Genomic DNA, 26558 nt, shown 5'->3' with positions numbered 1-26558 from the left:
CAATCATCAGACCCCTTTTTTTTTACTTTTAAAAGCATTTTTTTGGCTGAAGAAAAAATGCTTCATAAGTTAAAAAAAACCCTCTGATGATTGTGCGGCTCAGCTGGGCATGGGGGGGGCAGGGATTTTTGCTACTGGTTCTCTGAACCACCTGCTGCCATCACTACCGGATCAGGCGATCCAGTCCGAACCGGGAGCATTTCAAAGCAGTTTCTTTGAAGATGTCCATTCATTTTATTCTCATATCTTAAATCTTGTAACATAGGTTGGGTGAAGAGAGAGAGAACAATTGGCTCAAAATGTTCTCACTGTTGAAATTGGACTTGACCTGGTCCTAGTTCAATGTCTGAACCATGGCATCACATTGACTCCTCAAAGTATAGTTCCAGTTTAGCCATTGTTGATTGATACGGGTAATTGTAATTCCGCAGTATTTGGAACAGAGATTCCATTTCGTGTAGTGGTTTAGGCATCAGGTGAGAAACTTGGAAACCGTGAGTTCTAGTCTCACCTGAGGCACAAAGCCAGCTGGTGATCTTGGGCCAGGCATTCTGTCTTGCACAATCACTCTTTTTCAGTTCATGAAAAATACAATACAACTATCAGATCTGGACTTCAAAAGTTTGAGACACCACTAGGTGGCAGCAAATATAGTGGTACCGATGTAGAGGTCAGCTGTGGTCAGCCAAGATCTGGCAACACTAATGATAAAAAATGTCTTGTTGAAGCAGTGATGGAATTCAAATTTTTTTACTGCCGGTTCTGTAGGTGTGGTGTGGCTTGGTGGGCATGGAACAGGAAGGATACTGCAAAATCTCCATTCCCACCCCACTCCAGGAGAAGGATACTGCAAAATCTCCATTCCCACCCCACTCCTAGGGGAAGGATATTGCAAAATCTCCATTCCAACCCCACTCCAGGCCCAGCCAGAGGTGGTATTTGCCAGTTCTCCGAACTATTCAAAATTTCTGCTATCTGTCAGAACCTGTTGAATTTCACCCCGTGTTGAAAACCAACAAGATCTGGAGATATGTAATTTTGGGGAGTTGCTGGACATCTGAAACCAATGAAGATGGAACATTAGCTTCCAAAACTTCCAAATTCTTCATTCTTACCATTCTCAGACTGCCACCAGGTCTGTTCCCCATTCTGCCCAGTAAGGTAGATGACATTCTCAATGTGGTGGCTCTCACGGAAAGAGGCTGAGCGTGAATCACAAATGAAGCATTTCTCAGAGTCCTGTCAAAAGAATCATTCCGGTTTAAATATACAAAAGCATTGCACCTCCCTTCAAGGAACTTCACGGTGTGTGTTACTGGTATCTCTAGTCCAGGGGTCTCCAAACTTGATAACTTTAAGACTTGTGGACTTCAATTCCCAGAATTCCCCAGCCAGCATGAGTTCACAAGTTCTCAACCAGTGTTACCTGAAGATGGCTGACAATGCAATACTCCTGAGGCTCTTCCAGGCCACATGTTGATGTAGTGCTCAGGTTTTGGGCCCTCCCAATGAGTAGGTTTCCTGTGGCTGGGTAACAGCTTCCTTCCAAACAGCCATGGTATAGGTCAGGCTCTTCTGTGCCTTGAACGTCAGCTGTCTGGCCTGGTCGAAGAAACAACAGAAACAGCTCCACCCAGTCTGTTTTTTTAAAAAAAATTATGAAATACCTTGGCATTGGGAAAAAATATGATCCCTCCCAAAAAGACCAGAACACCATGTCTCCTCCCCACATAGAAACCTATTCACGATTAATAATAGCTTCAACTAAGTAAATGACTCCAACCTGGTACATCCAAGCCAAAAAAATCTCAAAAAGCGGAGATGAAAACAAGGTAACTATTGTTCCAGAAGGAAGATATAAAGGCTAGGTTTGCATTTCACAGAAACCCAGTTGCTCACAAGGATTTTAATACATCGCTAATACAGGTAACCCTCGACGTACGACCACAATTGAGTGCAAAATTTCTACTGCTAAGCGAGACAGTTGTTAAGTGAGCTTCGCCCCATTTTACGGCCTTTCTTGCCGCAGTTGTTAAGTGAATCACTGCAGTGGTTCAATCAGTAACATGGTTGTTAAGTGAATCTGGCTTTCCCCCTTGACACTGTTTGTCAGAAGGTTGCAAACTTCTGCAACCGCCATAAATATGAACCAGTTGCCAAGCGTCTGAATTTTGATCACGTGACCATGGGGATGCTTCAATGGCGTAAGTCTAAAAAATGGTCATAAGTCACTTTTTTCAGTGCCATTTGTAACTTTGAACGGTCACTAAATGAATGGTTGAATGTCAAGAACTTCCTGTAGTCACAAGAATTTTAATAGACTGCAAATCAGGGGTGAAATTCAGCAGGTTCTGACAGGTTCTGGAGAACCAGTGGCAGAAATTTTGAGTAGTTCGAAGAACCGGCAAATACCACCTCTGGCTGGCCCCAGAGTAGGGTGGGAGTGGAGATTTTGCAATATTCTTCCCCCAGGAGTAAGGAGGGAATGGGGATTTTGCAGTATCCTTCCCCTGCCACGCCCACCAAGTCGCGGCCACAGAACTGATAGTAAAAAAATTTGAATTCCACCACTGCTGCAAATACACCTTATTTGATTGCTCCTGCTTAGCTCTTTCTGCCAGGGGCCTGCCTTCTTATTTCCCCCAAAAGTCAACAAACAGAAATCAAGAATAAACCATGACTTCTTATTCTGGCATATTAAGGGTTCCCATATCCCAACTGGTCCATCTCAGTAATTGTAATGCAAAATTTAAGCTTCTGGGTTTCTTTAGCTATTGCTATTGGTTAAACTGGCCAGCTAGGGACAATTGCTTCAGAAAATTGTTCATTCTGCCTTGCTATGAAATACAAATGCATTGCTGTAAAATCCTAGAACTATATGCCAGTTCAACTCATGGTTTCCATTGGGTATCAGTGGAAGGAAGCAGATCATGAATGAAATAGCCTGATGATTCTGGGGCTGATTAACAATAAAAATGCCTTCTAGCTCTAGAGGGAATAGAATGAAAAATAAAATCTTATTTTGTATTCCCTTATCGAAGGAAAAGGTAGTAACTGTGATTTTTCTCTCTATACACACTAATGATCTACTATGTGCACATACTGAATATTAAAATAATAAACAAACCCACATCTGGGAATTCTAATTTCCCCAGCCACTCATCTGCAAATGCTTGCTTCTGGTAGGGGAGGAGGTCAGGCTACAGGGGGAACCCAGAACCTTACTCAGTCTCTGGGGATCCTTTCCGCACGTACGGTGTGTTTTTGCAGTGAATTTTAATCATGCCTCTAATGTCCATAATTGAATTGCATAATTAGAATCCTAAGAAAAAACAACTGGGAATTAAGTAGGAGACAGAATTCTTCACTGAGGACTACATGATCTCTTTATCACAAAGGCACTTTTTCAAAAGGCAACTAGACTTTTTCTTAAATTTATTCCTTGAAGACGTTTCACTTCATATTTTATTTATTTATTTATTTATTTTATTAAATTTTTATACCACCCTTCTCCCAAAGGACTCAGGGCGGTGTACAGCCAAGATAAAACACGAAATATATACAAATTTAAAACATTTAAAACCTAGCATATTACAAAAATGCTGATAATTAAAATTTAGTTCTAAAATTTTAAAAATATTAATAAAACCCCGAATTAAAATTTAACACTATTATTATGCCAGTCCCGCTTGAATAAATAGGTGTGTTTTGAGCTCACGACGGAAGGTCCGAAGATCAGGCACTTGACGTAAGCCAGGGGGAAGTTCGTTCCAGAGCGTCGGTGCCCCCACAGAGAAGGCCCTGCTCCTGGGGGCCGCCAGCCGACACTGTTTGGCGGATGGCACCCTGAGGAGACCCTCTCTGTGAGAGCGTACGGGTCGGTGGGAGGCATAAGGTAACAGCAGGCGGTCTCGTAAGTACCCGGGTCCTAAGCCATGGAGCGCTTTAAAGGTGGTGACCAAAATATAAAGAAAATCAATATAAAATGTTTTATAGATGGCATATGCCACCTGAGAAACTGGCAAAAATGTTTAAAAATAAATCAGCTAAATGTTGGAAATGTCATCAGTTACCAGGATCTCATTATCGTATGTGGTGGACATGTCCGGAAGCCAAAAACTATTGGGAGAAAATAAAGGGTTGGTTAGAAGAAATGACCCAACAACATATTGATTCAAAATTGGAGTTGTTTTTATTGGGGATCCTACCAGAGAAAATTAGTAAAGAAAATATTTATTTGATTATACATGTAATTATAGCAGCAAGAATTGTTTTTGCGCAAAATTGGAAAGCAGAGAAAATACCCCTGGAAGGAGAAATTATTAGAAAATTTTTTAGACTGTGCAGAAATGAACAGATTAACTTTCATGATTAAAGAAAGAGAGGATTCAGAATATTTTAAGATATAAGATAAATTTTATCACTGGTTAGAAGAAAGGTATAGATGAGCAATGGATAATAATGTAAGAAAAGGATAATAATGTATCTGTGGAAAAATGGTAATAGTTTAAATTGGAGTGAAGAAAGAAGAAACAACAAAAGATGGAGCCAGGAAGAAAACACCAAGATGTCACACGAAAGAAATTACTGGTGTTTTAAATGTATGTTTGTCTATAAAATAAAAACACTTTTTTCTAAAAAAAAAAGGCCGTTTCACTTCTCATCCAAGAAGCTTCTTCGGTTCTGACTCATCACCTTCCCCAGTTGCCCAGTTTTGTGTCACCTATTGTGCCATCCAACCTGCCTACGATTAAAAAGTACAGGTAGTCCTCAACTTATAACTTTTCATTTAGAGATTGTTCAAAGTTACAACACTGAAAGAAAAAGTCACTCATGACCGGTGCTTGAGCGTATGACATAATCACGGTCACATAATCAAAATTTATACAACCGGCATTTACAAATGGTTGCAGCATCCTGCGGTGATGTGATCCCCGTTTTTGACCTTCCCAGACAGCTTCTGAGAAGCAGAAGTCAGCGGGGAAAGCTGAATTCACTTATCCACGTAAATCACTTAACAACCATGATGATTCGCTTAATGACCCTTGCAAAAAAGGTCATAAAACTGAGCACGACTCACTTAACAATCATCTTGCTTAGCGATGGAAATTTCTGGTCTTAGTTGCGGTCATAAGTCGAGGACTACCCACAGTACAAATCTTGGCAATTGCCATTGTTACCTGTACTCTTATTCCGTTTATCTTATGTAATTGGGTTGCATTTTATGTCTACTTTTTAGTTTTATTCATTATAGGTTTGCATAGGCTTTTTTTTTAGTGAAGTGTTTTCTGGCCTAAAGTTCATAGCAAAGATTTTGATTTTTTTTTGTTGTTTACATTTATATCCCGCCCTTCTCCGAAGACTCAGGGCGGCTTACAGTGTATAAGGCAATAGTCTCATTCTATTTGTATATTTTTACAAAGTCAACTTATTGCCCCCCCAACAATCTGGGTCCTCATTTTACCTACCTTATAAAGGATGGAAGGCTGAGTCAACCTTGGGCCGGGCTTGAACCTGCAGTAATTGCAGGCTCTGTGTTCTAATAACAGGCTTCTTAATGGCCTGAGCTATCCCGGCCCTTGATTGAATTAATCTCACCACCAATATCCCTTGGCTGCGTCTCTTTTCTGCCATGTCCTACTGACGTTGTTTTCGTCTCATCCGCAGCCCATGTGAGACAGGGTTTTTTGTTGTTGTTCTAAGCCATAGGGTATATAAAAATCCATTGCACTCAACCATACCTTACATTGTAGGTAAATTAAAGTGCTTGGTAGTGGGTAAAATCAGAATAGCATTTACTGGTCATTTTGGGCAGATACAGGCAAATCCTCCCACTCTGATCCCTGATCAGCCTCCTCTGCTGTCAATTCTTCCATTGTCTTGCTTGAGCACTAGATTCAGCAGCTCCATGCCGGTGATTTCTGAGAGCTGCTCAATAAGGCTAGATCAGGGGTGTCAAACGCAATTTCATTGAGGGCCGCATCAGGGTTGTGTTTGACCTCAGGGTGTGACCAGGGTGGGCGTGGCCAGCTTGACCTCACTTGTGTCGGGGGAGCCTGTGGCGGCCCGAGCGCTCTGCCAGTAAAAATAGAGCATGTGGCCCTCCCGAGCTCCATTTTCGCTGGCAGACGCACCACGGGCAGTCCTTCACCATTTCCAGGATGGCGCCAAGGGCCGGATCTAAGCACCCTGTGGGCCACATCCGGCCCACAGGCCTTGAGTTTGACACCCCTGGGCTAGATGCTGTCAGCTGGTAATACAACATATGCTTTAATTTTATAGAATCAATACATGGAAGGCTTGTATCTTGGAGATGATGCAGTCCTGTGGTGGCGAACCTATGGCACATCTGTGGGCATGCGAACCGTCGCCTCAGTTCAGCTCCGCTGTGCATGCGCATGCGCCTCCCATCAGCCAAATGGTTTTCAGGTCTCTGCCATGCATGTGCAGTGGGCAGGGTGCATGTGGAAAATGTGCATGCATGCGTGGGGTGTGTGTGCATGTGCGGGGCTCACGTACACATGCGTGAGGATCACATGCACACGTGTGGGGCTGGGTGCCCGTGTGGGGACAAGCGCGCATGCATGAAGGGGTGCACGCAGGAAGTCACACATGGGGGGGCATGGTGCACACGGGGGTGGTGGTCGCGCACACATCACATTATGGTGTGCCCGCATGCACTTTCGGCACTCAGTGCAGAAAAGGTTAGCCATCACTGATGTAGTCTATCCCGTTGCCGTGCAGGAATCTGCTGGTACAGCAGCCCTCACCAATGACCGTCCTTCCTCTCTTCAAGCATCTCCATTTTTCAGACCCCAAACCAAGAAAGACATGTTGCAATTCTTTCAAGCCAAGTTTCACACCTATAGACAAAATCTTGCCAGACTAAGTACTCTACTGTCTGCATCTACCATATTGTATATTCTGTGAACTATTAGAGAGAGGCTCCCTTCACCCTCTTTTTCTCATGCATAGCATCTGGACCAAGTTGCCTCTTGCTCCTCACTACATTCCATCCAAAAAGCCATGGTGGCGCAGTGGTTAAAGTGCAGTACTGCAGGCTACTTCTGCTGATTGCCAGTTGCCAGCAGTTTGGCAGATCGAATCTCACCAGGCTCAATGTTGACTCAGCCTTCCATCCTTCCGAGGGCCGCGATGTGGCTCAGGCTGTTAGAAGCCTGTTATTAAAACACAGCTGCCTGCAATTACTGCAGGTTCTAGTCCCACCAGGTCCAAGGTTGGCTCCCGAGGACGTGGACAGGTTGTTGGGGAGGCTCCGCGCCACTACATGTTTACTGGATCCGTGTCCTTCCTGGCTGGTGCTGGCCACTCAGGAGGTGACACGAGGCTGGCTCCAGAGGATTATAAATGCTTCTTTGTTGGAAGGGGTTTTCCCTGCCGCCTTGAAAGAGGCGGTGGTGAGACCCCTCCTTAAGAAGCCCTCTTTGGACCCGGCTATTTTGGGAAATTATCGGCCAGTCTCCAACCTTCGCTTTGTTGCGAAGGTTGTAGAGAGTGCTGTGGCGCGTCAGCTACCCCAATACCTGGAAGAATCCGTCTATCTAGACCCGTTCCAGTCCGGCTTCCGACCCGGTTACAGCACGGAGACAGCTTTGGTCGCATTGGTGGATGATCTCTGGAGGGCCAGGGACAGGGGTTATTCCTCTGCCCTGGTCCTATTAGACCTCTCAGCGGCTTTTGATACCATCGACCATGGTATCTTGCTGCGCCGGCTGGGGGGATTGGGAGTGGGAGGCACCGTTTATCGGTGGTTCTCCTCCTATCTCTCCGACCGGTCGCAGACGGTGTTGACAGGGGGGCAGAGGTGGGCCGCGAGGGCCCTCACTTGTGGGGTGCCGCGGGGTCGATTCTCTCGCCTTCTGTTCAACATCTACATGAAGCCGCTGGGTGAGATCATCAGTGGCTTTGGGGTGAAGTACCATCAATGCGCTGATGACACTCAGCTGTACTTCTCCACCCAGGTCACCCCAATGAAGTTGTTGAAGTGCTGTCCCGGTGTTTGGAAGCCGTACGGGTCTGGATGGGGAGAAACAGGCTCAAGCTCAATCCCTCCAAGACGGAGTGGCTGTGGATGCCGGCATCTCGATTCAGTCAGCTGCAACTGCAGCTGACTGTTGGAGGCGAGTTATTGGCCCCAAAGGATAGGGTGCGCAACTTAGGTGTCCTCCTGGATGAGCGGCTGTCGTTTGAAGATCATTTGACGGCCGTCTCCAGGGGGGCCTTCCACCAGGTCCGCCTGGTTCGGCAGTTGCGCCCCTTCCTTGATCGGGATGCCTTGTGCACAGTCACTCACGCACTCGTTACCTCTCGCTTGGATTATTGTAATGCTCTCTACATGGGGCTCCCCTTGAGGTGCACTCGAAGGCTTCAGCTAGTCCAGAATGCAGCTGCGCGGGTGATAGAGGGAGTGTCGCGTACCTCCCATGTAACACCTCTCCTGCGCAGACTGCACTGGCTCCCTGTGGCTTTTCAGGTGCACTTTAAGGTTTTGGTTATGACCTTTAAAGCGCTCCATGGCTTAGGGCCTGGGTACTTACGGGACCGCCTACTGTTACCATATGCCTCCCACCGACCCGTACGCTCTCACAGAGAGGGACTTCTCAGGGTGCCGTCCGCCAAGCAATGTCGGCTGGCGGCCCCCAGGGGAAGGTCCTTCTCTGTGGGGGCTCCCACACTCTGGAACGAACTTCCCGGGTTTCGCCAAATACCTGACCTTGGACCTTTCGCATGAACTGAAGACACATCTTTTATTCGCGGGGCTGGCTTAATTTTTATGGATTTTATAGTTATTATTAATTTTAAACGGGGTTTTAGTTTTTATATTTTTAAATTTTTAGGCAAATTATAATAAGTTTTTTAATTTACATTTTATATATAGTGTCTTGTTTGTTTTTATTTGCCTGTACACCGCCCTGAGTCCTTCGGGAGAAGGTCGGTATAAAAATCAAATAAATGAAATGAAATGAAATGAAAGGTTGACTCAGCCTTCCATCCTTTATAAGGTAGGTAAAATGAGGACCCAGATTGTTGGGGGGGCAATAAGTTGACTTTGTAAATATACAAATAGAATGAGACTATTGCCTTACACACTGTAAGCCGCCCTGAGTCTTCGGAGAAGGGCGGGATATAAATGTAAAAAAAAAAAATAAAAAAAAAATGAGGACCTAGATTGTTGGGGGCAATAGGCTGACTCTGTAAACTGCTTAGAGAAGGCTGTAAAGCACTGTGAAGTGGTTGGTATATAAGTCTAAGGACTTTTGCTATCACATCACTGGAGGAAGGTCATCACCTTTTAGGGAAGTCTGTTTCACTATTGATCAAAATCTACTTCCTTCTAAGTTAGATCCATTTTTCCCTTCCTTCTTACAGCAACACCAACAATTGTTCCTCATCTTGTACATGATAGCCTTTTGGATACTAGGAGAATTAGATAGCCATCATAATTCTGCATGGTTCTCTGTCCATTGTTTGAATTTCTGGCTGATGAACTACTGGCATAAGTTAGGCTGCACCTCAAAGGACAGAGAGAACCATATTCATATGCTGAGCTACAGCAAGCTGAAGACAGAAGGAAATAGAATAGAATAGAATAGAATAGAATTTTTATTGGCCAAGTGTGATTGGACACACAAGGAATTTGTCTTGGTGCATATGCTCTCAGTGTACATAAAAGAAAAGATACGTTCATCAAGGTACAACATTTACAACACAATTGATGATCAATATATCAATATAAATCATAAGGATTGCCAGCAACAAGTTATAGTCATACAGTCATAAGTGGAAAGAGATTGGTGATGGGAACTATGAAACGATTAATAGAATTATATATATAGAATTATATATAGAATTATTCTTCAAAGGATGTCTATTAAATCAGGGGTCTCCAACCTTGGCAACTTTAAGACTTGTGGACTTCAACTCCCAGAGTTCCTCAGCCAGCAAAGCTGGCTGAGGAATTCTGGGAGTTGAAGTCCACAAGTCTTAAAGTTGCCAAGGTTGGAGACCCCTGTATTAAATCACTCAAGGAATAAGTTAAAAAGAACACTGGTGTATAAAGTTCGTGGCTTTCACTGTCTATACTCTAAAACTCAATACATGAGAAATAAGATGAAACTGAACTCTTAATAAATGAAAGCAAATATATATGCCTTGTTTTATTGAAATATAGAAACTGGACTTCAACAATTGTGACTTTTAAGAGACTTTTCAGAGCTAAGATTCCAGGCCAAGAGAATCTGATGGAACTCGTTGATTCAAATAAATGGAATGTATTAAAAATGGAACAGTGTGGGAGACACCAACATTTCTAGATAAAAATTTAGTGAAGTTCTGAAGACAAAAGGAAACAAAAATCAGAATGTCGAAAGAGAGATAAGTCACCAAGAAAGAAAACATTTAATAGGCTGCAGTTGTAAAGATGGTATTGAAAAAGGCTAATGAAAAATTATTTTAAAAAGTCTTTAAATATATTAAATGAAAAGATTCAGTTTATCAATTGCTGTATGAAGATGGTAAAATCTTAGCAGAGAAAAAACAAAGCTACTTTTATCAGAGGTGGGCGGCACATGAATTAACAACTGGTTCACCCCAGCACCAAAAATGTGAGAGAGCGCAGCCTTCTATGCATGCACTTTTCTCATGCGCGCTTGCACACATGCACGCGGCTTTAAAAACGCAGATAAATAGGACGGCATAGCAAAGGGCAGGTGGGGGGTGGGGGTGGGGCGGGGCGGGGCGGGCCCACCCACAGGTCACAACCAGTAGTGGGTTTCAAAATTTTTCACTACCGGTTCTGTGGGTGGGCATGGCTTGGTGGGCATGGCAGGGGAAGGATACTGTAAAATTTCCATTCCAACCCCACTCCAGGGGAACGGTTACTGCAAAATCCCCATTTCCTCCCAATCAGCTGGAACTTGGGAGGCAGAGAATAGATGGGGGCGGGGCCAGTCAGAATTTTTACTACCGGTTCTCCGAACTACTCAAAATTTCTACTACCGGTTCTCCAGAACTGGTCAGAACCTGCTGAAACCCACCTCTGGTCACGACTACAGGTTCGCCTGAACTGGCCCGAACCGGCGGAATCCCACCCCTGACTTCTATTTGCTTGAGTTTCCTTCAACAAGAACATCTATGTTCCACCAAGCAATTGTGAACACTAGAGGAAAAAGGTAGGATAGAAACCTGAGATGAATATAAACATCATCTTGAAATATCTACTTATTTTGGATGAATTTCAATCTCCAGGATCAGAAGAATTACATCCTAGGATAATAATAAAATAATAATAATATCAGAGTTGGAAGGGACCTTGGAGGTCTTCCAGTCCAACCCCCTGCCTAGGCAGGAAACCCTATACCATTTCAGACAAATGGCTATCCAACATTTTCTTAAAAATTTTCAGTGTGGGAGCATTTACAACTTCTGTAGGCAAGTTGTTCCACTGATTAATTGTTCTAACCGTCAGGAAATTTCTCCTTAGTTCTAAGTTGCATCTCTCCTTGATTAGTTTCCACCCATTGCTTCTTGTTCAGGTGCTTTGGAGAATAGTTTGACTCCCTCTTCTTTGTGGCAACCCCTGAGATATTGGAACACTGCTATCATGTCTCCCCTAGTCCTTCTTTTCATTAAACTAGGCATACCCAGTTCCTGCAACCGTTCTTCATATGTTTTAGCCTCCAGTCCCCTAATCATCTTTGTTGCTCTTCTCTGCACTCTTTCTAGAGTCTCAACATCTTTTTTACATCGTGGCAACCAAAACTGAATGCAGTATTCCAAGTGTGGCCTTACCAAGGCATTATAAAGTGGTATTAATACTTCACATGATCTTGATTCTATCCCTCTGTTTATACAGCCCAGAACTGTGTTGGCTTTTTTGGCAGCTGCTGCACACTGCTGGCTCATATCTAAATGGTTGTCCACTAGGACTCCAAGTTCCCTCTCACAGGTACTACTATTGAGCAACGTACCACATATATGGTACCTGTGCATTTTGTTTTTTGGCCTAAATGTAGAACCTTACTTTTTTCACTGTTGAATTTCATTTTGTTAGATAGCGCCCAATGTTCTAGTCTGTCAAGATCTTTCTGTATCTTGAGCCTATCTTCTGGAGTGTTGGCTATTCCTGCCAGCTTGGTGTCATCTGCAAATTTGATGAGTTCCCCATCTATCCCCTCATCCAAGTCATTGATGAAGATGTTGAAGAGTACTGGGCCTAAAACAGAGCCTTGGGGTACTCCACTGCATACTTCCCTCCATGTGGATGTAGTTCCATTGAGGACTACACGTTGAGTGCGGTTGGTCAGCCAGTTACGAATCCATCTGGTGGTGGTGCTGTCTAACCCACATTTTTCTACTTTATCTAGTAGTAGGTTATGGTCTACTTTATCAAATGCTTTACTGAAGTCCAAGTAAATTATATTGACAGCATTCCTCTGGTCCACTAATTTTGTCACTTTGTCAAAGAATGCAATAAGATTAGTCTGGCATGATCCGTTTTTGACAAACCTATGTTGGCTTTTGGTTATTATTTTGTTTACTTCTAGGTGTTTGGTGATTCATTGCTTGATTATCTTTTCCAGAATCTTCCCTGGTATTGAGGTTTGGCTGATAGGTCTGTAGTTTCCTGGATCTGTTTTTTTCCCCTTTTTTGAAGATGGGAACTACATCAGCTCTTTTCCAGTCCTTTGGCAGTTCCCCGTGCTCCAGGATCTTTGAAAGATATAGTTCAGTGGTTCTGAGATCACGTCTGCCAGTTCCTTCAGAACCCTGGGGTGTAATCCATCTGGTCCTGGTAATTTGAACTCATCTAGGGTAGACAGATGTTCACTTACCATTTTTCCCCCTATTTTAACTTGTGTTCCTAATCTGTTTTTTGTGGTGCTGTTTTTGATAGGTTGGATTGTTTTTTCCTTTTGTGTAAAGACAGATGCAAAAAATGAGTTAAGTAAGATCTGCTTTCTCCCTGTTGCTTGTCACCTTCTTGCCACTTTCTCCCAGCAATGGGCCAATTGTTTCCTTGACTTTTTTCTTGTTTTTAACATGTTGGAAGAAGCTTTTTTTGTTATTTTTTACTTTTGTCGCTAGCCTTTGTTCATTGTGAGCCTTAGCTTTCCTCACTTCATCTTTACAGACTTGGGCTATTTGCTGATATTCTGCCTTAGTTATTTGCCCCTCTTTCCACTTTTTATACTTGTCCTTCTTGTCTTTCAATTTGTCAGATAGTTCTTTATGCATCCATGCTGGTTTCTTTTGAGTTCTATTATTTTTCTTCCTCATTGGTATTGGAATGATATTATTGGTATTGTATCATAATGAACAACAAGAACTGGTAAAAGTTCTACTTCAAAAATCAGGAAAAAAGAAATAAGGGAGAAAAGGGGAAACCAAGGAATTGTAGATAAGACAGCCTCCGAAAATTCTACAGCAAATCCTAAATGGATCTTGAAGCACTCTGAAAAAAATGTGGCAATTACCACAAATCAGCATAGACTTCTCAGAAAATCTTGCCACATTAAAGTTATCTATTTTTTTTAACCAGGTAGTTCCAATTTATAAAATATGGGAAAGCTGTATGCATATCTTGATTTATGAAAAGGATTTTGTAAATCACTGTCAGCTTGATTAGCTAGCGAATTAAAGAATGAACTGAATGGCCTGAAAATCAGGTAGACAGAGAGCTTATTAGAACATGGTATTTGAGGAGTGCTCATTAGCACTTTATCAACAGTGAAGTATTGATGGAGTGCCCAAAGGTTTCCATATTTTTTTAAAAAATATTTTTATTAATGGGTTGAATGAGGACAGGTAGAGAATGATTATTAAATTTTAGATAATACAAAATTGGATGGGCTAGCTAACACTCTGGAAGCCAGAATAAAATTCAAAAATGATCTTGATAGGTTAGAGAAAATTGCTGAAAATATAACGAAATACAACAGAGACGAATGCAAAGTTCCTCATTTATATGATAGAATTCACAAGCCCAGCTACAGAATGGTGGCTATTTAGCTTGGTAAGAACGCTTGAAAAACAATACAATTGGAGTAGTTGATTGCAAACGGAATATGAGTAATGGGGCTGCGAAGAAGGGAAATTTTAGGCTTCATTGGTAGAAATATCATTTCCGTTGGAAGCAATCATTCTGCTTTATTTTGAATTGATCAAATCCCACGTCAAGTGCTACACCCAATTTTAGGTGCTATACTTTGAGATGGATTCAGGGAGCATGACCCAAAGTTATGCTTGTGAAAGATGAGGAAGTAAGGAAAAGTTTTAATGTAGCTCTTAGTTTATCTCCAAGATAAACCTAATCTTGGGTAGCTTCTTCTCCAAAAACACTACACTGCTAACCAGAGCATATAAAACATTTGCTAGACCAATTCTTGAATACAGCTCGACTGTTTGGAACCCATACCACATTTCTGACATCAATACAATTGAACGTGTCCAGAAATATTTTACAAGAAGAGTTCTCCATTCCTCTGAATACAACAAAATACCTTATGCCACCAGACTTGAAATCCTGGGTTTAGAAAATTTAGAACTACACCGCCTTCGACATGACCTGAGTTTAACTCATAGAATCATCTATTACAATGTCCTTCCTTTCGAAGACTACTTCAGCTTCAATTGCAACAATACACGAGCACACAATAGATTTAAACTTAATGTTAACCACTCCAATCTTGACTGCAGGAAATATGACTTCAGTAACAGAGTTGTTAATGCTTGGAATAAACTACCTGACTCTGTGGTCTCTTCCCAAAATTCCCAAAGCTTCAACCAAAAACTATCTACTATTGACCTCACCCCATTCCTAAGAGGTCTATAAGGGGCGTGCATAAGAGCACAAGCGTGCCTAGCGTTCCTGTCCTATTGTTTCCTTTCATTATATCCAATTAATATAGTTATTACATACGCATGCTTATATATAGTATAGTTTTTTCATGCTTATGCTTATATATACTGTGTGACAAAATAAATAAAAATAAAAAAAGATGCTTATATGTCAAGATCAATGCAAACTAATAAGATACTTCTGAAATACAGAGCCTCTTATATTTTCATGTACCTGCAACAATAAACTCCCTTTTTACGATCCTCTAGTCCCTTAATTCGAAGTGAAGTCAGAGTGACTGGATGAAGCTAAGCGTTTACTGGCTGGATGCCCTTTCTGACACCAGGCGGAGTTCACAACACATATTTTTTCTTTGCGCTCTAGGAGATAAATATCTGACGTTACACCTAGGATCGAACTCTCAGCCTTCCAAATGGAAGACAAGCGTCTTCACCACTAGGCCACCATGCTGCTCAACTATCTATCTGCAACAATGAAAATACGAATGTTGCTCTCCAAACATAAAAATAAGCTTCGGTGTAATCTCTTCTTTACTCACTCAAGAATCTCTTTAGAACCAAGGAAAAAAAACACAAATCCTTCCCCTCTTGTGACTCTGCAGCTTACTAAGAGGACCTGAAAAAGGGAATATCATGTGTTCAAGAGTGGGACTCGCAGGCCCAAAGGATGTCTCCCTTGGCAGAGGAGGCCCAACCCTGCCTCGGATCCTGTCAGTTGGAAGGAGGAAGCCCAAGCCAGAGGTGGGTTTCAGCAGGTTCTGACCAGTTCTGGAAAACTGGTAGCGGAAATTTTGAGTAGTTTGAAGAACCGGTAGTAAAAATTCTGACTGGCTCTGCCCCCATCTATTCTCTGCCTCCCAATTCCCAGCTGATTGGGAGGAAATGGGGATTTTGCAATATCCTTCCCCTGGATTGGGGAGGGAATGGAGATTTTACAGTATCCTTCCCCTGCCATGCCCACCAAGCCACATCCACAGAACCGGTAGTAAAAATTCTGACTGGCCCCACCCCCATCTATTCTCTGTCTCCCGAGTCCCAGCTGATCGGAAGGAAATGGGGATTTTGCAGAAACCTTCCCCTGGAGTGGGGAGGGAATGGAGATTTTACAGTATCCTTCCCCTGAAGTGGGGTGGGAATGGAGATTTTACAGTATCCTTCCCCTGCCATGCACCAAGCCACGCCACGCCCACTAAGCCACGCCACACCCATCAAGCCACACCCACAGAACCTGTAGTAAAAAAAATTGAATCTCACCACTGGCCCAAGCGGACCGGAACCATAACATTAAGCACAAGAAGGGTTTGATAACACATTGTTTATAATGCCACCCATTTCTGATCCTGGCAGTGAGACTAGGGAGGTTTCCACTATACTTTCCTCTCGCAATGGTGGGAATGAATCAATTCCAAGCCATGTCGTGACCGCTGCTTGAATTTTCACAGGGGAATTTAGTACAAGGAAAGTGGGTCACAGGGATGTTGGAGAGTTGCCCATACAACATGGGCCTCATTCCACCAGCTATTTAGAGCTTAGGGCTCTCCATCGCCGACTCGCCCTTATAATTCACAACTGTTCTTTGCCTTCTGCTTTTTTTTTTATTAATAGCTAATCTCCCACCTCCAAATCTTTGCCAATCATTAACTCACACAATGTGTCTGCCCAGCCAGAGACAAACCTCATGCATTCCAAAGCGCCACACCTGGGCATTCAGGAGAGTTTATTTCTAAGGAAGTAGGAGGTCAAAATGCTTGGAAGCCACACCTGTTGAGGAATGTCTTTCCATGGGTCTCAAGTAGGGGCAAAGTTTCTTTTGCGTCCGGCCAAACCTTTTCTTGAGATAAATGGGGAGAAACTTCATCAAAGGGAAAGTGTAATGTAATGTTAAGGAGTTCTGCTAGGATCAGGAAGATCCCAATTAAATCTGCACTCAGTCATGAAAGTCTGTCGGGTCCCTTTCCCTCAGTTACTATTTCTCCGTTAAACCTGCTTCATTGAATTATTGTTGTGTGAATGTCTATGGAGATTCTCAATCATCCAAGGTCATGGATGTCCCTAACGGTGGTTTTTCAAAAGGCAATTGGATTTTCTTTGCTTTTTCTTGCTTTCACTCCTCATCCAAGAAGCATCCTCAGTTCTGGCTGAATGCTGGGGAATGGAAGGATTTATATTCTTTGCAGTCATCTGGCTCTTTGCACTTTGAAAGTGGGTCATTAGCTCGCCCTCAGGATACCTGAATCAGAGTGTAAATGGGTGCGGAAACTTCTTGGAGCTGCTGAAATGACTGTTGTAATCAGGAGATGAAACTCAAATACTTTGGCCACCTAATGAGAAGGAAGGACCCACTGGAGAAGAGCCTAACGCCAGGAAAGATTGAAGGCAAAAGAAGAAAGGGACAACAGAGAAGGAAGTGGCTGGATGGAGTAACTGAAGCAGTAGGTGGGAGCTTAAATTGACTCCAGAGGATGGTAGAGGACAGGAAGGCCTGGAGGAATGTTGTCCATGGGCTCGCGATGAGTCGGACACAACTTCGCAACTAACAACAACAACAAACAGAAGATAGGTGGTGTCATTTCCCTCCCTCTTTGTTGAGAGAGGGCTGTTCAGTTTTGAAACAGATGGCCTCTTTTACCTCTTCAAACCAGTGGTCCTCTCTGTCCAGAATGTGGATGGAGGATGGGACACTAAATTAAAATGCCTTGAGCTTCTGGAAGATAAAAATCCAGCTAATAATAATTGCTGTCAGTGTCAATTTCAGAAGGGCAATAAAAAGAAACACTGTCATTCTAGATATATTCAATGGCTTGCAATTATTCAGAGGGGAGACTTTTACATATTCAGTTGCTCCCTTGTTATTTTACTTTATATAGCTGAAAGTTAAGATTCCTTGTTGAAAGCAATTTGTGATTATTTCTCTCTGGGAAAGACGGATGCTGTTACAGAATAACCCCATCATACTTTCTCAGAAAAGCATTGGAATATGAGTCATGGGAATCATTAAATAATCAAGAAGCATTGTACAACCGTATATATTTGAGAATTATCAGCAGAGTTCTCAAGATCCTGTCTTAAACCCTGGACAACAAGGTATTTTTTTAAAAAAAGAAGGTGGTTCCAACAATATGCAGAGACACATCATAAGGATGATGGATAGAGCTTTTAGGCAGATCTCGGCCCAATCTCCTCTGAGCCCTGGTGGCGCAGTGGTTAGAATGCAGTATTGCAGGTTAACTTTTCCCACTGCCAAAAGTTCGATCCTGACCGGCTCAAGGTTGACTCAGCCTTCCATCCTTCTGAGGTTGGTAAAATGAAGAACTAGATTGCTGGGGGCAATATGCTGACATTCGTAAACCACCCAGAGAGGACTGGAAACCACTATGAAGCGTTATGTAAGTCTAAGTGCTATCACTACATTTTAGGACTGACCCACCGGAGTCTACTGTCAGCATTTGAGAGTTTCTTTTTTCAGCTATAGATAGAGGTGGCACAGTGCCAGCTGTTCTCCGAGCCTGACTACACTCCTACCAATGCTTGTTGTGACCTAGTTGGACTAGTAATGGGCCTCCAGGGCATGAGTAGTGCACAGGATGATCAAGGCATGTTATTACATGTGTGGCCTGGCTGAAATGTGTTGGAAACTGACAGAGATATACGAGTTACAACCAAACAGAAAACGCTTTGTCTTACGGGCAACATAGAAACCTTAGCAAGCCACGCTGTGGAGCAAGATGTTGCCATCCCTGGGAAGCATAATCAAGAGTACATCTTTTCATACAGGTCTTTTTTTTTTTTTAAACCCTTCTTGCTTTCCAGCTCTGGGATTTTGTTCCGCTGAGATTTCTAGAGTAGGATGAATAAAGTAAAATCCTCTTCTTAAGCTATCTTTATCTCTCTGGCTTAGGTATACGTGTGTGCGACTGTTTTTACAACCGCACAAACATTCATACATATTTTTAAACGTACCACAGCAACAGAATTGGGTTTTTTATTTGTTTGCCTTCGAGTCAGATTTTGGAAGTTTGCCCTTGCCTCCTTCTCCTTCCTAGGAGAAGAGAGTGACTAAGTCCCTCAGCTAGCTTTGTGTCCTAAGGCAGGACTAGAATTCAACTTCTCCCGGTTTCTAGCCTGGCACCTTAAGCATTGCACCAAATTCATTACACACTACACAAGATGTAAAATCATACGAATAATCATTGAAATGTATTGATCAGATACATGCATTTGAAGATGATTCAGCCAAAGTTTTGTATTATTCCAAAATTTTTGCTCTTCTTAGATCTCAATGCACAGGACTATCCGTCCCAGAGGTGGGTTTCAGCAGGTTCTTACCAGTTCTGGAGAACCAGTAGCGGAAATTTTGAGTAGTTCGGAGAACCAGTAGTAAAAATTCTGACTGGCCCCATCCCCATCTATTCCCTGCCTCCTGAGTCCCAGCTGATTGGGAGGAAATGGGGATTTTGCAGTAACCTTCCCCTGCCACGCCCACCAAGCCATGCCACGCCCACCAAGCCACACCCATAGAACTGGTAGTAAAAAAATTTGAAACCCACCACTGAACCGTCCTAAGCAAAAATCTGAAATTCAGCATGACACTAAGCAAGAGTTGAGCCTCAATCAACTAAATCAGATTTTCGTATCTGTTTTGACTGATATCGGTAGTAACTCTTTCTAATATTTAGATAAATTAGTTATTCTGCATGCAAGACTCTAGAACAGGGGTCTCCAACCTTGGCAACCTTAAGACTTGTGGACTTCAACTCCCAGAGTTCCTCAGCCAGCTGGCTGAGGAACTCTGGGAGTTGAAGCAGGGGTGAAATCCAGCAGGTTCTGACAGGTTCTGGAGAACCAGTAGTGGAAATTCTGAGCAGTTCAGAGAACTGGTAAATAGAAATTTTGAGTAGTTTGGAAAACTGGCAAATACCACCTCTGGCTGGCCCCAGAGTGGGGTGGGAATGGGGATTTTGCAGTATCCTTTTCCTGCCACGCCCACCAAGCCATGCCCTCAGAACCTATAGTAAAAAAAATGGATTTCACCACTGAGTTGAAGTCTACAAGTCTTAAAGTTGCCAAGGTTGGAGATCCCTGCTCTAGAACTAATCAGCGGCCCACAACTGAGTGGAACTCGACATTCTAGAGCGTATTCTTCCAATTTATAACAATGATTCTGAGTATATTTACTAATGAAATTTTTACTGCGTCTCCAGATTTACTTTCCAGAAAACAGAACTAGACCCATGCCTGCCTCCCTCCCTTTCTTTCTTTATTTGGCAAATTTACATAGACACCCAATTCATACAGAGGTGACTCTGGGCAGCTTACAACATTTTAAAATGCAATGGATAATAAAAACCCAACTCCCACTGCCCCATAGCAACAACAGCATAATCAAATCAGCCACTTGATCAGCTCCATCTCCATTCGTAGTCCCCAGACCGACTCAGAAAACCGTGTTTTTAGGGCCTTTCGGAAAAGCAACAGGGTGGAGCCAACCATATCTTGAGGGGGTGGCGGGGGATGATATTCCATTGAGAAGGGGCCACTACTGAGAAGGTCCTTTTTGATGGCCTCACTAGGTAAGGCTAGCAACCCTAATTGATGGGATCTTTATCATACCCTGCCCTCCATCCTGGTGGGTCAGGTGAATATAATAGGGAACCAGTTGCCTTTCAGATAACCTGGCCCCAAGTCATTTAAAGGTGATAACCAGCATTTTGGATTGGAATTGTACCCAGAAGCAGATTAGCAACCAGTGCAATTCATGCAGAAAAAGAAAATTGTTAAGAGTCTAAACCAGGGGTGAAATCTAAAAATTTTCCCTACCGGTTCTGTGGGCGTGGCTTAATTGGTGGGTGTGGCTTGGTGGTCAGATGACTGAGTGGGCATGGCCAATAACAATAAATAATAAAAATAATAAACAAAGTATAAAAAACAATAAGAGGTATCAAAAACCAACTTTCACACTTTACACACACACACAACATAACACAACGCAACTGACTCTCACACAATGTAAACGCAGCTGCACTTCACACTTCACACAGCCACAAAAAGCTCAAAAACCAACTTTCACACTTTACACACACACAACTCTCACACACACACTCACACTCACAAAACGCCATATACAGCTTTCTGAGATTTTGTGTGTTTGTGTAGTTAGAGTGAAACACTACAGAAACACACCAAATCTCAGAAAGCTGCACAAATATTTTATTTTATTTTATTATTTTATTTTATTTTATTTTATTGTGGACTTCAAATCCCAGAGTTCCTCAGCCAGCAAAGCAGGAAGTCAAAGCAAGCTTTTTTTTTTCTTCAGTAGCTGAAGAAAACATCCCGTTGCCAGCCCAAAAGAGCAGTAATTATAGGTAAGTGAGGAGGGAGAATTGGCTGGGCTTGGGTGGGGGCTCTTGTATGTGGGGGCTGTTAAAAAGTGAGTTTAAAAACCTGTGAGGATCAGGAAACTCCTCTGGGATCGCCAGAGGAGGCTTTTAAAACCTCGGGTTTTTTTCTTTTTTTTCCCCCTTTGGCTGAAGAGGGTTTTTTAAAAAAAAACTTTTAAAGTGTTCTGATGATCTCTGCTCAGCCCCACGATCATCAGAGGGGTTTTTCTTTTTACTTTTCAAGGCATGTTTCAGCTGAAGAAAACCTTTTAAAAGTAAAAAAAAAACCACCTCTGCTGATGGTGCGGCTCAGCAGAGGCAGGGGGGCGGGGCCAGGGATTTTTGCTACCGGTCCTCTGAACCAGCAGCTGCCATCGCTACCTAATCGGGGGAGCCGGTGCAAACCGGGAGCATTTCACCCCTGGTCTAAACCAGAGGTCTTCAAACTTGGCAACTTTAAGACTTGGGGACTTCAACTGCCAAGTTTGAAGACCTCTGGTCTAAACAGACCAGTAATTCAGTAATCCTGCAAAAAAGACGATGGCAGCTTCAAGCTTCCCAACCTGTCTCTGCTGCTGCCCCACAAATAAATGAACATTCCCTGCCCCAAATGGCTCCTTTTTTGGCAAGCAATAGGTGCACCCCAAAGCTAGGAGAAATTTACAAGCTTACCCAGTCACAAGCTTAGCCAACTAATTGCATCCACCTACAGCAGCGGTTTCCAAACTTGGCAATTTTAAGACTTGTGAACTTCCTTTCCCAGAATTCTGGGTGAGGAATTCTGGGAGTTGAAGTCCACAAGTCTTAAAGCTGCCAAGGTTGGAGAGCCCTGACCTATGGCATAATCAGCAAGCAGATGCCAAGACTGCTCATTCACAAAATATATGCCTGTAGGATTTAGCCCAGACCAATGACAGGTCCTGTATCAACACTTACCCCAGAGAGTTAAGTAGTACAGCAGTACCATTGGCATGGCAGAGAATTTCAACATTTCAACCTGCAGATTAAAAAAATAAAAGCAGAAATTAAAATCCTGAGTTTTTCTGCCTGCCATATCTAAGAAAGGTATGGGACAGGGCTTATATAATGGTGGAAGAACTGGAATTCAGTTAATTAATAACTAATTAATTAAATTAATTAAGGACATTTTTAAGCCATACAGAGCAGTGGTGGGTTTCAAAAATTTTTACTACGGGTTCTGTGGGTGTGGTTTGGTGGGCGTGGCATGGCATGGCATGGTGGGCGTGGCTTGGTGGGCGTGGCATGGGAAGGATACTGTAAAATTTCCATTCCCTCTCCAATCCAGGAGAAGCTTACTGCAAAATCCCCATTTCCTCCCAAACAGCTGGGACTGGGAGGCAGAGAATAGATGGGGGCGGAGCCAGTCAGAATTTTTAATACCGGTTCTCAGAACTACTCAAAATTTCCGTTACCGGTTTCCAGAACTGGTCAGAACCCGCTGAAACCCACCTCTGATACAGAGTCACTTGACAGTGAGATGGGCAACATATAAATTTAATCAATAAATAGACAAATAAATACATGTAAGAATGTTTGGGTCAAATCTTCCTCTCCCGGCAAAAAACATAGAGAACATATACACACATGTATTTATTTTGTTGTTAAATAAAAGTTTATTTTCAACTTTAACTGCATGAAATACAGCACATCAATTTTACTTTATGAAGGCATATAAAAGTTTACTATATGATGTGCTGATTAAATTAAAACAGCAATTGAGTGAACTCAAGAGGTCCAATCTGTTCAGTGGAGTTTATGCACAAGTTAACGTACACCTAGAATAGCAAAATAAGCTTTTTTTTTCATAACAACCAAATGGAAGGAAAGATGCAAACTTCTCTTGTTATTAGTTTTTTTATCTCTTCTTCTTAGTTTTTGCCATTTGGGAAAATAGGAGGAAATAAAATATATTATATAAATAGTAGAATTCAATTTTGCAAAGCAAAACTCAGTTTTGGTCTACAGTTTGGTGTATCCTCAGCCAGTGCTTAACCAATTCTAAAAAAGAGAGAGACACTTTTTTTTCCTAGGAGTTTTCTAAAATTCTCCTTCCTTCATCCTTCACATTGAGGGGGGGATTAACCCTGATACTGTGTATTATTTGGTGCGGGGAGGCAGATAGTAGCTCATACAGGCTGCACATGATGGAAAAAGCTCACAGTAGGATTTTCAGGCAACCATGAGTAGAGTAGCAAAGAGTATGTGGGGGTGGGGTGGGGTTTCTCATTCAGAAAAATTAAAATTTGCATCTATTTAGACTGAACTGAAGGTGAAATTGAAGTGACTTTATTTCAGTTGCTGATCATCTCTTCTCTTTAGACAGACGTGAATATAAATTAATATATTGGTCTGCCTGCCTGTGTTTTCAGGGAGGAAAATTAACATAAATTTTATGTGCCAAAGGAAAAATCTGAGAGGGGATGGCAGGTGGAAAGAGAAGGGCCCAGATGGATGGATGGATGGAGGGAGGGAGGGAGGAAGGAAGGAGAAAAAAAGGAAGGTAGGAGAGAGAAAGAGAGGAAGGACAGTAGGGAGGGAGGGAGGGAGGGAAGGAGGAAGGAAGGAAGGAAGGAAGGAAGGAAGGAAGGAAGGAAGGAAGGAAGGGGTATGATAAGGAAACACAATGTGAGAACTTATTGGAGAGTTGGTGCATGGGTAAAAAGAGATATCAGACGTCCTTCTTTCTATGTGAGCCACAGATCTCAGCCTGTGTTCCTCACACAAACACCATATGAACCTCCCTGTAACAATATTAGAAAAAATCCTGCTCTAGATAATATGCCATTCCCCTCAGATACACACACTTCGCAAAATAAACATCCCAAGCAACCGCTCTGCTCTTTAGCATTAGAATGTTGTTTTTTTCTCTAGCCTGGGTATAAATTGACCAGGAGGAAAATCACTATGGGGTGGAATGAGCCTACCCCACGGTCCCAGCCAGAGAAGTGTGGTCCTTCTGCCGTCCTGGCTGCCTTCTCCTCCAGGATGAGTTCTCATACTCACTTCATGAAGGCCCGTGTGGCCCTCTCACCTGTTGTTTCATCTGCTCCTCTGGCCGCCAGGATTTAGATAAGAGCCGAAGCGATTTCTTCCCTTTCCTTTGTCAATAAGGAACTTTCCACTTGTCTGGCTGAAATGTCCTAATTCCCCGTTGTCCGGGCAGCGTGAGAACTCTGCTGTGCAAACTCAACTGCCGATGGGTAAAAATAATCCGACTCTTCCCACCCGCCGCTCTCCATGAGGGCAAAGTAGAGCTGGAGGCTGAGCTACATTCAAATGGAGCTGGGACTCTGAAAGGGACTAACGGTCTCTAAGCTACGGGAATGTCACAGCCTATTCTTTCTGCTCCGCGGCACACAAAGTCTGTCTGCTCCGCTCCAGGCGCAGGCCCGGCTTTGGCTGTCTGAAAGGAGTGAAAGACGGAGGAATCTCCCATACAGGAGACGAGGGCAAAACAGGCCCCTCGCTCCATTCTTAAAACAGGCCTCACCAGACTTTGGATGCTTGAGACAGAGGCCAGGAAGCCAAGGAGAAATCCTGGGGGTTGGGGGGGCGGGCAGCCTAAAACCTGATCAGTTTGGTAGCAGTAACAGAGTTGGAAGGAACCTTGGAGATCATCTAGTCCAACCACCTGCTCGCGCAGGATACCTTTACTAAGGATTTGAACCGCCGAACTGCCGACCTTTCTGATCGACAAGTTCAGTGTCTTAGCTACTGAGCCACCTAGCCAGGCTAGGTGATCCATGACATCCTGAAGGAAGGATTCCCGGCTCACCGTCCTGCCAAAGGAGCAGAAATCTCTTCAGACTTTGAAATATAGGAAGTCCTCAACTTACAACCGTTTGTTCAGTAACCGTTCGAAGTTACAACGGCACTGAATGAAAAAGTGATTTACGACCGTTTTTCATACTTGTAACTGTTGCTGTAACCACTCAATGGTCGTGGGATCAAAATTCAAACGCTTGGCAACTGACGCATATTTATGACCGTTGCCCTGTCCCGGGGTCGCGTGATCATCTTTTGCGACTTCCTGACAAGCGAAGACAATGGGGAAGACAAGATTCACTTAACCACTCGTGTTACTAACTTCACAACCGCAGGGTTTCACTTAGCTGTGGCAAGGAAAGTCATAAAATAGAGCAAGATTCATTCACTTAGCCACAGAAATGTGGGGTTCAGTTATGGTTGTAAGTCAAGAACCACGTGTACATAGGGAGTCCAAGCACCAAGCTGTTTAGAGCAAGGGTCTCCAAGCTAAGCTGGCTGAAGAACTCTGGGAATTGAAGTCCACAAGTCTTAAAGTTGCCAAGGTTGGAGACTCCTGGTTTAGAGAGCAGCTCACCGATGGGTAATTACACGCCAAACAAGGTCAACGCCTTAGTCTTGTCTTTTGGGCAAGAGGTCATGGGTCTGAAGGCCAAGGGATTCCCCGCTCAGAGGCCCTGAAAAGCAAAGCACCGCCTGCTTTTTGGGACCCGTGAGGACAAAGGCGTCATTTGTGCTTCCACTCTGCCCAGCCTCAACCGGTTCCCTGGGAGCCTGGCGGAGTTAGGCAGGAATGTACTTGTTGTGTCTTGCACCAGGCTTTCTCATAAAGGTACCAAGAATAGCTTATCCTTCCTCCCCTTCTCAGCTTTATTCACTCCCCAGCCGCTCTTCTTCGGTTTTGGTAGGATGCTTTCTTTTACACACAGGAGGCAGGGTGGGAAAAAGCGAGTGTTTTCCCCAGAGGCTCCATCAAGGGCTTAGCCAGGCAGAAAGCTGCTCTTAGAATGAGCTGGGAAGGGCAACTGAAGACGTTTGCAAATTGGTAAATCACGCAGGCCAGAAACTGGCCCCTCTGACAGAACCTTCTGAGGTTTTGGCAGCAAAATGAAATTGCTGGGATAGCAGGCAGAATGGAACATGTTCTAATCGCTTGGGAAAATACACCCAGGGTTACCAATGTTACCATGTTTCCTTCTTGTCGGGCTGTTGAGCTTCAGTAAGCACATACAGGTAGTCCTTGACTTACGGCCACACTGGAACCCAACATTTATGTCACTGACTGGGAAATTTGTGAAGTGAGTTTGGTCCCATTTTACCACTTTCCTTGCCACATTTGTTAAGAGAATCACTGCAGTTGTTAAGTGAGTAACACGGTTGTTAAGCAAATTTGACTTCCCCCATTTTTTTTTTTTAATTTGCATTTATATCCCGCCCTTCTCCGAAGACTCAGGGCAGCTTACACTATGTTAAGCAATAGTCTTCATCCATTTGTATATTATATACAAAGTC

At 43.2% G+C, this 26558-nt stretch overlaps 1 protein-coding gene across 1 annotated transcript in view; it reads right to left on the bottom strand.

The window, feature by feature from the left end:
• The window catches only part of LOC131191804 (laminin subunit beta-1-like), a 123130-nt gene that overhangs the window by 83995 nt on the left and 12577 nt on the right, over positions 1 to 26558 (bottom strand). The window contains exons 2-4 of the mRNA XM_058170287.1: positions 22197 to 22257; positions 1427 to 1602; positions 1116 to 1239 (exon numbers count right to left, since the gene is read on the bottom strand). Coding sequence (XP_058026270.1) covers positions 1116 to 1239; positions 1427 to 1602; positions 22197 to 22257 — 361 coding nt within the window. The remainder of the gene's footprint in view (positions 1 to 1115; positions 1240 to 1426; positions 1603 to 22196; positions 22258 to 26558) is intronic.

This window comes from Ahaetulla prasina, chromosome 2, assembly GCF_028640845.1.
Source record: "Ahaetulla prasina isolate Xishuangbanna chromosome 2, ASM2864084v1, whole genome shotgun sequence".
Lineage (NCBI taxonomy): Eukaryota > Metazoa > Chordata > Lepidosauria > Squamata > Colubridae > Ahaetulla > Ahaetulla prasina.
The sequence above is the reverse complement of the archived record's forward strand: the minus strand, read 5'-3'. Positions and strand labels throughout refer to the sequence as shown.